The following is a 14,311-nucleotide window of genomic DNA, read 5'->3' as shown; positions in this document are numbered from 1 at the left end:
GAAGCCATTCAGAGGGTGCTTAGGGGAAGCTCAGCCCATCTTATCCTCCATACAAAAGTGCTATCAATATGTTCCTAATGAGGACGAACTGGACAGATTATTGTAATCCAGATTATCTGCTTGGGTGGTGATTTGCATAATCATTTTATTTTTGTTTCACTGAAATCCATTCTCTTTCTATCAGGTTAACAGTGCAAAGGAATATAGGGGCGGCAGTGGCTGACTAGGTGGAGCGGCCACCGGCCATCTGGGGAATAAAAGGCCCCCAGTTCCATGCTTGGTTCCACCAGGCTTCATGTTGAAGTGTCACTTAAGCCCTATTTTATACTTTGTCGATGGTGTAGAGCGGTGAAAGTAGCCAATCTACACGCTTACGTGATGTCGAAAATGCAATGAATTGTGAGCTTGAAGTGAGCTTTTTTTAAACAAATTAATAAATAACATTTTGCCTATAATGGACACCAGGTTGAACGTGGTTAGCAATTAAACCCTAGGTACTTCATTGACCACTGGGACTAAGTAAAGTAAGTAGGCTAACTTCATTGACCGGCGTCTGCACCTTACAAAATGTCTTCACCTATTTTCGACAAATGTTCACCTACTATGACATGCCCAGAATAGGGACGCTAGGGTTCATGTGGTTAACCCCTAACTGATCCCCCATGCACTCACCTGAGCAGAACACTGCTGGATAAAATGCATAAACAAAATTCCCCTCAGGAATCAGTAAATACAATTTTTTATTATTTTTGTTATTGATATGCGTCTTCCGCAACACCCCCTAAGCCCCACCAAGCCTCCAATATAATCACAGTTTCAAAAACGCTCAGTTACTGCAATCTCAAAATGAGTTTGAATTTAGTTTGTTTCATAACTTATTCAACAATTTGTTTAATTGCACTCATATTCCTTGCACTCTAAATAGAGACAAATATAATTCAAGTTTCACACGACACGGCAGTCATTTTGGTGGATGATCTCTCCCAGCTACCATCCTCTTGTTCTTATCTCTTTATTTTCCAAGCAATTATATTCATATATTAGCTTAGCAGCCACTAACCACTTATCTTTACAAATTCACATTGCTTTTTGCGGCAAACTTGTGCAGCATCCCTTGGGTACTTCAGGATAAATTAAACATCACGCACAGGATTGCTTCTCTTGAACGTCCCCTGAAACCTTCCCCATGCCTTAATCCATTACGCTGGCTTTCTGCTTCCCTGATTAGATCGGCAACAATTACTTTCCGGAGCTTCTGTCTTCATTGGATATATTTACAAATGGAGATGTGAGCACCTGTTTACCAGTAGCCTAACCCTGGTACACAAGCTCAAACATAAACATCGCAGTGGCTATATCGGCTCGTAACCTGATATAGCTATAGTTATTGTATGGACTACAAAACAAGCAATTTAAAACAGTCATGCTTCCTTCAGATAATTGCCTTTTACAGGGGCTATGTTAGGAGGGATACATAATCATTATGCCATTGAGGAGAAGCGCCACAGTACAAGAGTGGGGAGAGAAGGGGGGGGGGGGGAGAGAGAGAGAGAGAGAGAGAGAGTGACAGGAGATGAGTGATGATTAGTCAGCCATCCGCCTTGCCCAATTAAGCACAGACATGTAATTGTTTAAACAAATTGCAACAGGACATATCTGAAGCACTCAGGGGTCATTTGTGGGATGTCAAATAATAAATAAAGACCTAACTGGCTGACATGTCACACACGGGTTGAGAGATAGAGAATAAAAGGCCATATGGAAGGTAGCAGGAACAGCCACTGAGTACACTGTGATCTGGATCCCAGGGAGACTGCAGCCATTTGGAATGCAGATGTTCAAATGTCTCCCTGTTGCTCTGGGTGGAACGAGACGGTGTTTGCTTTGCTGATACTTCAATTCTCCACATTTTGTTTGCTTATCATAAAATACTGTATATACTGGGAAGAAGGAAATTGAAAAAGGAAAGTCCAATACAGTATGTTCCTCTGTAGCATAACATTCAATAGGCCTACCCTGACACTAAAACATCCTTGACAAGCACAGGATAAGTTCCTCAAACACAACCTTCAGTACTATACCTTTGTTACAGCATAAATCAGGCAATGCTACTATACCTTGCAAACAGATATATCACCCTGAAGCATACTGCAGCATTGGCGTGGCATGTATCCCCTTCCTCCTCATTTGACATTCTTCACATGGCCTCATTCAGCCCATGCTAGCTCCGTGGCTAAGGCTTGTAATCCTCCTCGTCACAGGGATAGGACGGTCACTCCATCAGCAGGGTTTCTCATGTTGATGTCAGACAGGCCATCGGTTTGCAAGGGAAACTCGTTAGGGCTCTTATTGACATTGTGTTTCATTAACTTGATTAATGACATCTCTTAGGGCGTGCTCACAGTAATCAACATCTCTGCACCAGTGAGGGGCTGTCTGCAGTCAAAGATGGCACTCTACGGGCTTATTTAGCCCATTAGCCTACACTTTGCTAGTCACAATGTTTCCTGCTTGTTTCCTGAAAGGCGAGAGTGGAAAAGGGTCCTATATTCATAAATTCCGAAGCTGATATGCAATAACAGGCTATGGAGTGGGCCCCAAGATGAGCATAATCAACTTGCCATTTTGAAACTAAGTATGCCGCGTGCAAAAGAGGCACTGCATGTGAAATTAAAGAAATAAAGCATCCTGCTGTGCCTATACCAGTGAAGAATGCAGCCTTTAAAGCTGTACCTTCAGTGTAATTTGGTAGAGCAGGTGTTGTAACTTTGAGGATATGGGTGCAATTCTATTTTGTTGAATTTCTTCATTATATTGCACAGTTGTAGCGGCACAGTTTTTTCTGTAGCAGAAAACTTCTTCTGTGCCTCACACTGAAGAACGGTTATGGTGGGTTTCATCCAGTTTTGCATTATCTATTTAATCATCCATTAAATGACCATAATATACTGTATAAGTTATGAAATGCTTTCTCAAAAGGGCTTAATGGGTTCTTGGATAGCATAAAGGACCATGCGGAGGAAAGAAAGATATCACCTCGAACAGTAACAGAATGTGGCTTCATAAGCTGGGACCGCATACCACAGCACAGCACTACACAGTAAAACGTAGTGTTAATTTGTAATTTTGTACACTCTCAGAGTTAAATTAACACTACTTAGTGTGTACTGTTCTACACAGTCAGCTCCTAGCCATCTATTAAGGCTCCTTGGCTCTGACCATAGAAATCACCCCTTGGGGAAAGTCTCATCTTGGGTCAGTGCATGGAAGCTGAACAGCTGCTCACCACATCCACCATGCCAAGAAGGAGGAAGCCTGCATTACCAGCAGCTCCAGGCACTGTTTACTGGCAGAATGCAAACACACAGCCCCAATCAACAAGCCCCACCTGGATTACGGTACATATTTACCTTTCATTTTGAGCATTTTACCTGTACAGTGCTCAGTTACACAGAATTAGCTCTGTGGTTAGAAAGAGGGAGTGAGCCGTGGTGGTGCAGCTCCAAGCAGGTGGCTCCTGTATTATGCTGCTGTGGGAGCTGACTCAGATAATCAGCCTTTTTTTTGGAGTCTAATTTTCTCAGCAACAAGACTATAGAAGTTGGTGCATGATGTAGCTCAAGAGGTATGATGGTGAACTTACAAGACTAGCGGTTCGGGCCGCTACGTGGCCCTCACACATACTGTACGTCGCACCGCCCAATCGACCGATATGTCATATCGTGTCACGGGCTATGTCAGATTACCCGTTGTACCCGTCTGTCTACCTGTGTCCCTTTTATGCCCGTATATGGAGATTCCTGATGTCATTAGTATATCCCCATACCCTGCATATATGGCAAGCCCATATATGGGTATATTGGTTGGATCGGTGGTTCTGGACAACTGGATATCCATATATGCCAAATTGCCCATATATGACATATGGGTCGGATTGGCGGTCTGGACAACCGCATATCCGAACTACTTGCGACGGGCACCACACTCTATGGGCATATCGGGTTTGTTTATGGTTATGTCTGAGTCATAGTGACATGCCTATATATGGGCGCATCCGGTTTGTATATGGTTATGTCTGAGTCATAGTGACGTGCCTATATAAGGGCGTATCAGGTTTGTTTATGGTTATGTCTGAGTCAGAGTGACGTGGCCGTGGTCCTATATATGGGTAGCAGTCCATTTCCTGCCATTACAGTATTTCCTTCCACCTAACAGTCAAAGGGTGAAGATTAATGGTTAAAACCATACACAACATTCTTTGGTACCAATTAACTGATGTGTTACTGTATTGTACTGTACTGTAAGGAACAATATTTTGCTCATTAGCCCAGTACAGGTGGCTCATTTGCATATCCAGGATTTAGAGGAGCACAGAAAGGATTTTAGCTCTGTGTAATGTTCTTCTCAATTTCCTGAACTGAGAGCAACCGAGAAAGAATCTGGAATGGTGCAGCAATTTTCTGTTCGATTGACTTCTACACCCTACACACAGCTCACCTGTTCTGAAGATTCAGGCTGACTTCATTTGACGTTTCCCTGCAGGCAGTGGAAAGCAGTTTTTGCCTTAGCAGCCATTCCAGAATCCTACAACCACTGCATCACACCCATACTGTATCACGTTGAGATAAGGCATTACTGTAATATGTTTCAAATTGTACTTTTGGAAAATGTTGTCGTTTCATAGGTCGAATGACCATTTTAATTGTATTGCTGTATAATTAATGCTTTAGCCAAGTTGGTATTTTCCAACAAATCGATCTGTTGTTTCCCTCAACAATTTCAGAATCCCACGATGAAGGTGTAAGCAAGCAAGACAAAGAGATCAGACAGTGGTTTCATGATTTAGGAAACCAGACACCTTATATACACAGAAACTGACTATATATAAAGAAACAGCCACTCCCATTAGAATCATCTTTCATAGCTACAGCCACAGCTTTGGACTCAGGGAGAGAAAGCAATTCCTGTTTCAAGCCTTTGAAGACTGTTCCATGCAGGGAAAGCAAATACCATTAAGGCTTATTTTGTCCATGTCTTTACCAGCTTTAGGAAAGAATAAAGATTACCGTATGCAGAATCGTTAATGTCACTGATAGTATTGAACATGGCGTGTCAGGAATCCACACATCATAATATGCACTTAAATTCAATGCAATGCCAGGTCTCCACATGCTAGTTCCATTGCTTTGCACATTATTTGTCAATATTTGTCAACCAAACAATACTTAGGCCTCCAACCAAAACCTGGAATGTTTTGCATTAGACATGTTTTGGATGTGAGCCCCTACCCCTTTAACTCCAGATTTGCCTGTCAGGCCACCATTGCCACTTTAGTTAAATAAAGGTTAAATAAAAAAGTATACATATATAGGTGATATATATATATATATATATATATATACACACACACACACACACACACACACACATACCTTAGCTCTTATTTGCTGTCCTTCCAAGCCATTTTAAAGTTCAGTCAATGAAGTGATAGTGGACAGGCATAATTGATGAGCATCCACAGCCAAGTCAGTCTTACGCTGCCAAGTCAAGTGCACGCCAAGGGTAGTGACCAGAACACCTCCAGGTCTCAGTCATTCAATTACAACACACTGACATTCATTTTAATAGAGAAACGGGGGGAGTAAATGTAGGGGGAACTTTCAGAGAGGCCACAACATGCAAAGTGCTGAGGGGATGTGTTTGTGTCTCCTGTGGGACAAATAATTTGTTTCTCAAAAAGACAGTTGCACTGAAGGTCTCACTTTTCCTTTATCTACCGGATGCTGAATGAACCTGTAACCCTACCCCTCCCCTCAGCCTGATTCTACCAACAGGCCAACGCCTATAAGAACTAATTCTTAGGCTTGGCTGACAGAGATAGATGGCCATGAAATAAAGAATAATCTATCATTTTTTCTAGTGGTCTTGACACAGTGTAATAATGCTCTCTGTGATTTGAGCCTAAGCAATGCTACAGTAGCCGTTAAAAAAAGGGGTTATAACGGCTACATTTTATCTGTAGCGAAAATGTCATATTGCTTCGAAACCTATGAATACGCTATGATAATAATGATTATAATAATAATAATGTGCCTCGTATGTTAGATAACGCACGTAATCTTCTGCAGTTCGCATGGGTTCTGCAATTGCATCTCACATTCCATCACTCTGATTGATTCCCGCTCACATGTCTCAGCACTTCAGGGATCCCCCTACGGTACAGCCCATTCTCCCAGGACTCAATCTTCCATCGTTCCTCGCCAGACAACTGGTAATAATATATGATGGCCGAGGCACACACACACTCACCATCCTCCCGAGACTTCTGGATGAACGCATCTACCCCACTCTCTCCGTAGTTCCCTTCTGAGGCCACAGTGGAGACATAGTTCCAGCGCATCGCTTTGACGATATCCACCATGGCCTGGGCCTGATAGGTGTCGGGGGGCACCACACGGGAGAAGAAGTCGTAGCGGGTGTTGTCGCTCAGCTCCGGGGCCGTGGAAGCGTAGCTCACCTGAGGTATCTGTGCAAGAGGGAATAATAAAAGGGCAGAGTCAGCATCCAGCAGTGCCCTCAGGGACAAGGGGTAAAGGTGGTTGAGGGCTCGGACCATGGGACCCTGAGAGGGATGGAGCAGCAGAGGAGAAATTGGGCACAAGATGGGAGATGAAAAATGAGAGGTTGAGCATGACTACAGCGTGATTTATGCTTTGTGGCATGACACCGTCGCTCACTGAAAATAACAGGTTTTCAACGCAACACATTGTGCTGTATAAATTCGGCTTTAACCACATTGTACTGTTACACCCAATGTGACTCTGAGTTTAACTGGCTTTCACAGCCAGTTAAACTCTCCTTTGTAATATGTCCTCCAAGGAACAGGTAGTTGTTGAACATGGACTGGTTTAATTACAAAAAAAGTGTAAAACTGAAAAACATTAAATACAGAAAGCACATATTAACATAAAAGTACAAACAGATTAGACAGAAAGTATTTTCAGTCAAGTATGAAATAACAGGCAATACTGGAAGGTAAGTAATATGTAAGCAGGTTGAATGTACTATTTATAAGGTAAGTAAAAGGTTGAATATACAAGTACATTCAAAGTACAAAGAACACAAAAAGGTTGCACATATGTCAAAATATGTCTCAATATCCATTGTCACAATGTTGGATGATAAGCGTACTCACTTATTTTGCCACTCAAAGGGGTAGAACAAACTGATGGCTTAAGATTACTAACAACACTCCAAAAAGATACGTTCTTGTTGTTAACAGGTAAAAAATGAAGTCTGGTCACTTCCTGTAAGATATTTCAGCTGCAGCTCAGCAGCGCCCCCTAGAGACAGGGAGGTACTAAACACCAAAGAAAAAGAAACAACTATGCCCCCTAGAGGCAGTAAAGTAAAATAAGGAAATGTTCCATTACACACATGAACCCTAGCGTCCCTATTCTAGCAGGTGAACATTAATGAAAATAGCACATCTACAAGCTTTCAATGCGGCAAAGAGATTCGGTGGAAAGGGAAAAAAGAGCAGACCAAGTGTAGAGCTGATCCATCCCAGGCAACTAAGCATTAGTTTACCAAGTATAGATGGCTTGAGGTGTTGAGGATTGGAGGTCAGGTAGAGGAAGGGACAGAGATAGTCGAGGATAGGGTGGGTGGCAGATGGAAGAGTGGAAAATATATCTGCTGCGAGGCTCTGGGGGGGCGTAGGTTTGATAGAGGGGGATGGAGCGATGGAGGGGAACGCAGGGAGGGAGAGAGTATAAACTGTTTTTCAGGGAGCAATGTGATAGCATCAAGCGGACCACCTGCCTTTGCAGACTCGACACAGAGCCAGTCATCCCGATCCCCCACTGAGCATTTTCATACAAAGCACAGCGTCTTAGCTCCCTTGGGCCGCAGGAGGCAGAGTCGTTCACTACTTGAGATGATGGCCATGTCAAAACCATGAGCTGGGGTCACTTGCTTGCTTTGTACACCAGTGGTGGGAAAAGTACTCAAATGTTTTACTTAAGTAAAAGTATCAATACTGCAATGTAGAAGTACACTGCTACAAGCAAAAGTCCGGAATTATAAATTCACTTGAGTAAAGGTACAAAGGTATTGGTATCAAAATGTACTTAAAGTAACAAAAGTAAATTGCGATGCGGCGCGTTGTGAGCATGTAGATCGGCTATTTGTTGTAGTGGAGTAGATGTAGTGGAGTAGAAGTAAAAGTATAGACAATTGGAAATACTCCAGTACAGTAAAAGTACTTCAACATTCGCGATAGACAACGTCCATGACAACTTAAGTCATTCCACCAGACTTTGGAGCAGCTTCCACCTGGCAACCGTCAGGCTGCTAAACAAGCAGCCTGCATATTGCCAGGCTTTCCTGATGACACAGGAAAGCCTGGTTTGTATATGACGGCAGTTGCGGTCCTCTGCTGCTACACTGGCACTTGTGTATACACTCACATGTTTGATATCTGCTACTAAGTGACGTCTCACCCACATATCCACAAAGGACTCTTTCTATACCTGCTGGTAATTATATTTTTACGAGTTTACGAGTATTGTACCTTGTCGGCTTTGCAAAAGACAAGCTGGAACTAAACATGGAAATTAAATTCTTATATCTCTATGGCATATATTGATTCAGCAAACAGTAGGTAGAGATGTTTCCTGGTAATGATATACAGAGTGCCTTCTGTGATGAGGATGTATCAGTATTATTTTGTATTATATATTTTTTGCCACCAAAGACAATAAGGTGAAGGTGCACATGGAGAAATCTGATGCTAAACAAAGCAGTGCTGACTTCCATCTGAATGCTTCTCTGCCAGCTGGCACAGGCACATACAGTAAAGGTGGATCTGTGTGCTCAAACATGCATGCCTCACAAAAAGGCATCCTCCTGCTGCCAAACTATACCTACAGTATCACTCTGGCTACTATGAGTGATACTCATAGTAGCCATAGATACTCATAGTATCTATGTAAATCATAGATTTAAAGAAAGAAATCTGATACAGAATGAATAGACCTGACCTAATGACAGAATGCAATCTTTCTAGAAGAGTGACTAGAATGAACAGGGTTTGTCTGTGTAAGTATGTTCAGTATGTATGTACGTCCCCTCAAAAGTAGACCAATCACTGTCGCTTAAGTGTACGAGATCATAAAATGTCATGAAAATCACGGAAGTGAAAGTGAAATAACAGTTGTGTTGTCAATAAGATGAAAGTTGGGTCATGGTTGAAAATCTATACTTAATGCATGCATACTGTACTTCACTTTATTGGTGAAGTAAGCATAAATATCACTGTTTCCATTTTCCCAAATGAGGCATAGACCAAGGATATTCAGACAAGCATGATCTTTCACAGTCATGGTCTTTCACAGTCTTTGAAACCCTGAATCTGCTGAAAATGTATTTATAAATACAGGTTGGAGGCCAGAATTTCTGAAGTACAATTATTTGGTAACAGGCCTCTTAGATGTCCTACATTGTGCAATGTTTTATTCACTCAATAATACCATGGAAAACACAATAATGGAATAAAGTCACCTTCATAATGCTGAACTATATTATACTTTAATGTTTATTCATGTTGTCGGAATTCTTAAAAACTCTAGGTGACGCCTACGAGGTGAGGATATTGAGGTTATATCTGAGAATTGTCGCAAATGAAAACACATGAAGTAACGCACACAAAATAACTGCACGGTGACATCTTGGTAATTCAACAGTTTTCAACAGTGCTCGTGGTATTTCGTAGAACTACAGTTTAAGGTCCTGCCCCAAGGTCCAGGCTCCAGGAGAACTCTTAAATTGCTTACAAGCCTTTCCGTGGTAGAATTAATGTCACATTAGTGGTCCGACCACCTGTTATTGTAATTAAAGGAGTCTGACTAATTATCCACTGAAATGCCTCTACATTGGAGGGTGCATAGTTAGGCAAGTTACTTTGTATAGCACAAGAGAACTAAAAAATAAGATATGGCAAAATTATGCAAGGGTGTATTTGTGGTTTAACTTTTGTATTTGGACAACACTTTTTATTGTGCTACGTCCTTCCATGCTCTGTCACCGAAGCAGGATATTGAAACAACACATTGAAACAACACATAAAGCTCCACTGTCGCGCAACTGTGTGTCTACGTAGGTGGTGCGCCTCTTTACCCTCTATAGCTGTGCCTTGGATTAGCTCCATAGAGTTATAATATATCTAGAGGGCGGACTGCCCCGCCCCCAGCTATTCATTTCAATGAAAACTTTGAATTGCTCAGTGGCGTCTGAAGCACCCGGAAGTCTGCTGGAAGTACCAATATCGGAGCCAATAGAGCATGCCATACAGTTATGAGCAGGCGCACTAGTGTTCCAAACGGTAGACGCACATGCAGTAGCATTTTAAATGCGGAAGTGTTGCGATCCCAGATTTGACCACCAGGCAACGGTCACTTCACTGTTCTACCGTGTTTCTGGGGGCTTGGTTGGCTCCCACAGTCTCAGTTTGCTTGGCACCAGTTCCGGGTGCCTGACACAGTGCTCAGCCTCATCTTCCTCTCTCTGACCTTGTCTGTGACCCGTGGGAGGCAGAGGTCCACGTTTCTGATGTGGTCCGCCCATGTGACATCAAGTGCCATATCATTCTTGTGTAGACACCATCCAGGCAGGGCCTTTTTCTGCTGTACTGTGAGCGTCCATATCTCGGCCCCATACAGCACTACTGACTCCACTGTAGCTACAAACAGCCACCTCTTGAGGTCATCTCCCATGTCAGATTTCCACACTCTCCTCATCCCATGCAGGGTATTCCAGGCACGTGCCCTGCGGACCTTCAGATCCTGTTCTGTTGAAGCAGTCCAGGCACCGAGATATTTGAAGTCTTCAACTACCTTGAGCACCGCCGGCAGTGGCAATGGTTTTGTCCTCCGTGTTAAATGCCAATACTTTTGTTTTCTTGGCATTGAGCTTGAGGCCGATATTCCTTCACTCCATTTCTGCTGTTCCGAGACTAAGGCAATGTCATCTTCTGTGCCTAGTCTTCATCGGGACCAGCGCGAACACCCAATCAGCGATTGACAACTCCCCACCCCAATGCACCAACACCTCCTCCTCGCTCTAACACCTCAAAGGATGAGAAGGAAGACTTTCTCTCAACAGAGCTTCAACAACAAACTAGAAACTAAAACTACAAACCTCAGCATCATTTCAAATGGCTCACTCATTACTGACAAACTTCCCTCGCATTCAGGTCTTCATGGTATAGATCGATGGTATAGAGATGGTATAGTGGTTCTCCACCTGCGTAACACCAGAGGCCCCCTCTGGTGGTAATCAATCCTCCCTGCCATTGATTGCAAGACTCAGGGCAAGGTCCATCGCTACATTAAACAGGAAGGACGTAGGACGCCTGTGAGGATCTCAAACCCAGTGTCACCGTTGTGGGTCTGAACCTTGGCTAGAGTCCAACTATGGCTTGCCTCTATCATCTGAATGATCTTCTCAGGAACACCTCAGGCCCGGAGAATGTATCATCTTCCAGTATCCTCATCAGAGCCACTATATGCCCAACTGTTGTACGCTTGGGCAAAAGCCATTCTCAGAGCCATTTTATTTTATTTTTCATTATTTTATTTTTTGTCTCTTTTTGGCCAATGTTCCCACCATAATATGGATGCTGGGGTTCAAGTGGTTAACTGATATCAGAGTACTATGAAATCAGAGCATATGTTACGAGTGTAGGTCCATGAATAAAAAACGAAAGTCAGACTGTGTCTCAGCAGCATATCACATGAGGCAGTCATATATCAATCAAGTAGCGCCCACAGGGTGAAGCTGTTGGATACTTACAGTAACACTGAATAACACACTATGCCCTGTAGGTGACTGGAATGCATCATTTGGGGTGGATTTATATGCTCAAATTGCATCACGTGTGAGCTTCTGTATCTTCCCCACATGACATTGACAAAGTGTAAATATGTTATAAATCTTTTTTTGTGGCAAAAGCACAATCACGCACATGGTGTTGCACCAAAATACACAATATGAACATAAATCACCAAATGAAAACCATGACACAACGCTACAGCCCACTAATCCCCTAATGCATTCCCATAATTAAATAACAACATTCAGGTGTAAGGGTTTGCTTCCTGCCACCCAAGTGCATCACGGGAAAAGAACACAGAGAGATTCAGTGAACACGCCCCCCAGTAAAACTTGGTAACACTGACAACACAACTCTTACTAATTGACCAATTAGGCTTGCAGGCCTTTAAGTATGATTTTAGTTTAGTGGCCAGACGTGTTGTAGCAACAATTCACTTTAGGATATGGACTGATTTTGCAGATCATTATTACAAAGTATAGCTGTTGCACTTGATGTCCTACATAACAATAATAATAATAAGTCACCCTACTATTGTGGACAAGACGTAAAAGGCGATTGCTTTTGTATTTGATAGGGATGAAGTTAATTAGGTCCAGTACAGTGTGTGATGTGCTGCAGAGAGCTTATACTATAGTTATTGCTAATTTTAAACTCTTGTCCCTGTTGGGCTTTAAATATGTAATGTAATTAAAATGTACAGCTTTCATAATCATAAAACCACAATACACTACAGATACACTACCGAAATAAAACACACTAGATATAAAATAGTAATACAGATGTTCACAACAAAATGCTAATTAAAAAATTAAGATATACAATGAACAATCAAACAAACCAGCCAGCGCTTAACATTTGTTGCAAAATATTTTATACGTCAAATTAATTAGATTTCCACTCAAGATTCAAGATGTTATTGTTATGACTCTTATACGAGTATTCAAGACTACAATTCTTTGGTTTTGGTTCCTCAACATTGTAGCAGCAAAAACAATTAAGGATAGAATAGAAAAATAAGGATAATAAACCGAAATAGCTAGGTATATGTACATCAGTGATAGCACACCTTGTGGTCCTTGAAGAGGCTCTGTGCATGGGTCCTCCTTCAAAATATTATATCCATATATTGTCGCTGTCGGATGGAAACCTTGTATGTCCAAAACTGTTAATTTTCAGGAAATGGAACAAAGAACCTGTGTTCCAATGGATCCAATGTGGTAATTAGTTAGTCACAAGCCCTTGTTAATACTTTTCATTGGTTTGATATTTATAAAACTCACAGACACACGTAATCACCTTCAGTTTCACTTTGAAACATTTTTTTTTAAAATAGCGAAAATAGCCAATCTACAAGCTCACAATGCGTCACATCGTGAATCGTTGTGAGCTTGTATAGTTCGTCTATTTTTGTAACACCATTGCGTAACACTGTTATTCAACAATGTAGGGCATTCATTTATGGCAAAAAATAAACATACAAAGTTGAAATATGGAAATACGAGTTTTCTGCACAACAGCGATGATATGTAAGTGTGCGTGCAGTGTGTGTGTGTGTGTGTGTGTGTGTGTGTGTGTGTGTGTGTGTGTGTGTGTGTGCGCGCACACGCGTGCGTGCGTGCGTGCACGCATGCATGCGTGCGTGCGTGTGTACATTTAGGTGTGCATACTGTATCTTGTGAGTACAGTGGTGGATGTTTAAAACTCATTCTCTGCCGATTATGTATTATATGACGGTTGTAATGTATTATGACCAAGGGGCCAACCTGACATATTTACAATGAGGCCAATAAGGAAGTGAGACAGTTCATATGAAAGGCCTGTTTGGCGCTGTTTTACGTGTTTTACCCCTGCGGGTGTCAGATAGCATTTATTTTAAAGCAAGCGGATGGGTTTTTGGACAAACTTTAGTATAGATTTTCTTACCTTAATAAAAATTGTCCTTCCAGTCGCTAGTTTAAAGTCTCCTTTCAATCATCATGATATGCGTTTTGCTGAATTATGGTCCCATTTATTTTAAAATTGACAATAAAGTAGGCTATTCTCTAGGAGGGACGGGATGATTTGATTGACAAGCTACACAACCAATAGCATTCATTCCCCGTCCCCGCTCTTGATTGACAAGCCACCCAACCAATAGCATTCTTTGGGGATTGTTTTCCGGTTCCTGTTACCGACGTGCTTTTGGGCTTATATTAGAGATGGCTGATTTTAAATTCCAGAACAATCGGCTTCATTTTCGGTCTGTAGAAACCAGCGGTCTGGCTTTGTCCATCTCTTTTATACAGTCTATGATTATGACGTGTCTTGGTGTTTTTTGTGTTTCCACCAGATGGCGCTGTTCTCTAATATATTAGTAACCACTTCATCCCCAGATACACATGATCCCAATCATGTTTACTTCTCCATCCAGTTCCT

At 42.0% G+C, this 14,311-nt stretch overlaps 1 protein-coding gene across 2 annotated transcripts in view; it reads right to left on the bottom strand.

Annotated features, from left to right (window-relative positions):
• Positions 1-14,311, bottom strand: part of LOC311048277 (metabotropic glutamate receptor 4-like) — a 179,166-nt gene that overhangs the window by 83,588 nt on the left and 81,267 nt on the right. Inside the window, exon 2 of one of the 2 annotated variants that reach the window (XM_084061440.1) lies at positions 6,310-6,526. In XM_084061440.1, coding sequence (XP_083917566.1) covers positions 6,310-6,526 — 217 coding nt within the window. Of the gene's footprint in view, positions 1-6,309; positions 6,527-14,311 lie in introns of those variants that run through there. The other variant, XM_084061439.1, reaches the window with a different exon arrangement.

Source organism: Gymnoscopelus microlampas (genome assembly GCF_963454915.1).
Source record: "Gymnoscopelus microlampas genome assembly, chromosome: 7".
NCBI classification, from domain to species: Eukaryota; Metazoa; Chordata; class Actinopteri; order Myctophiformes; family Myctophidae; genus Gymnoscopelus; species Gymnoscopelus microlampas.
This window is presented reverse-complemented; position numbering and strand designations above follow the sequence as displayed.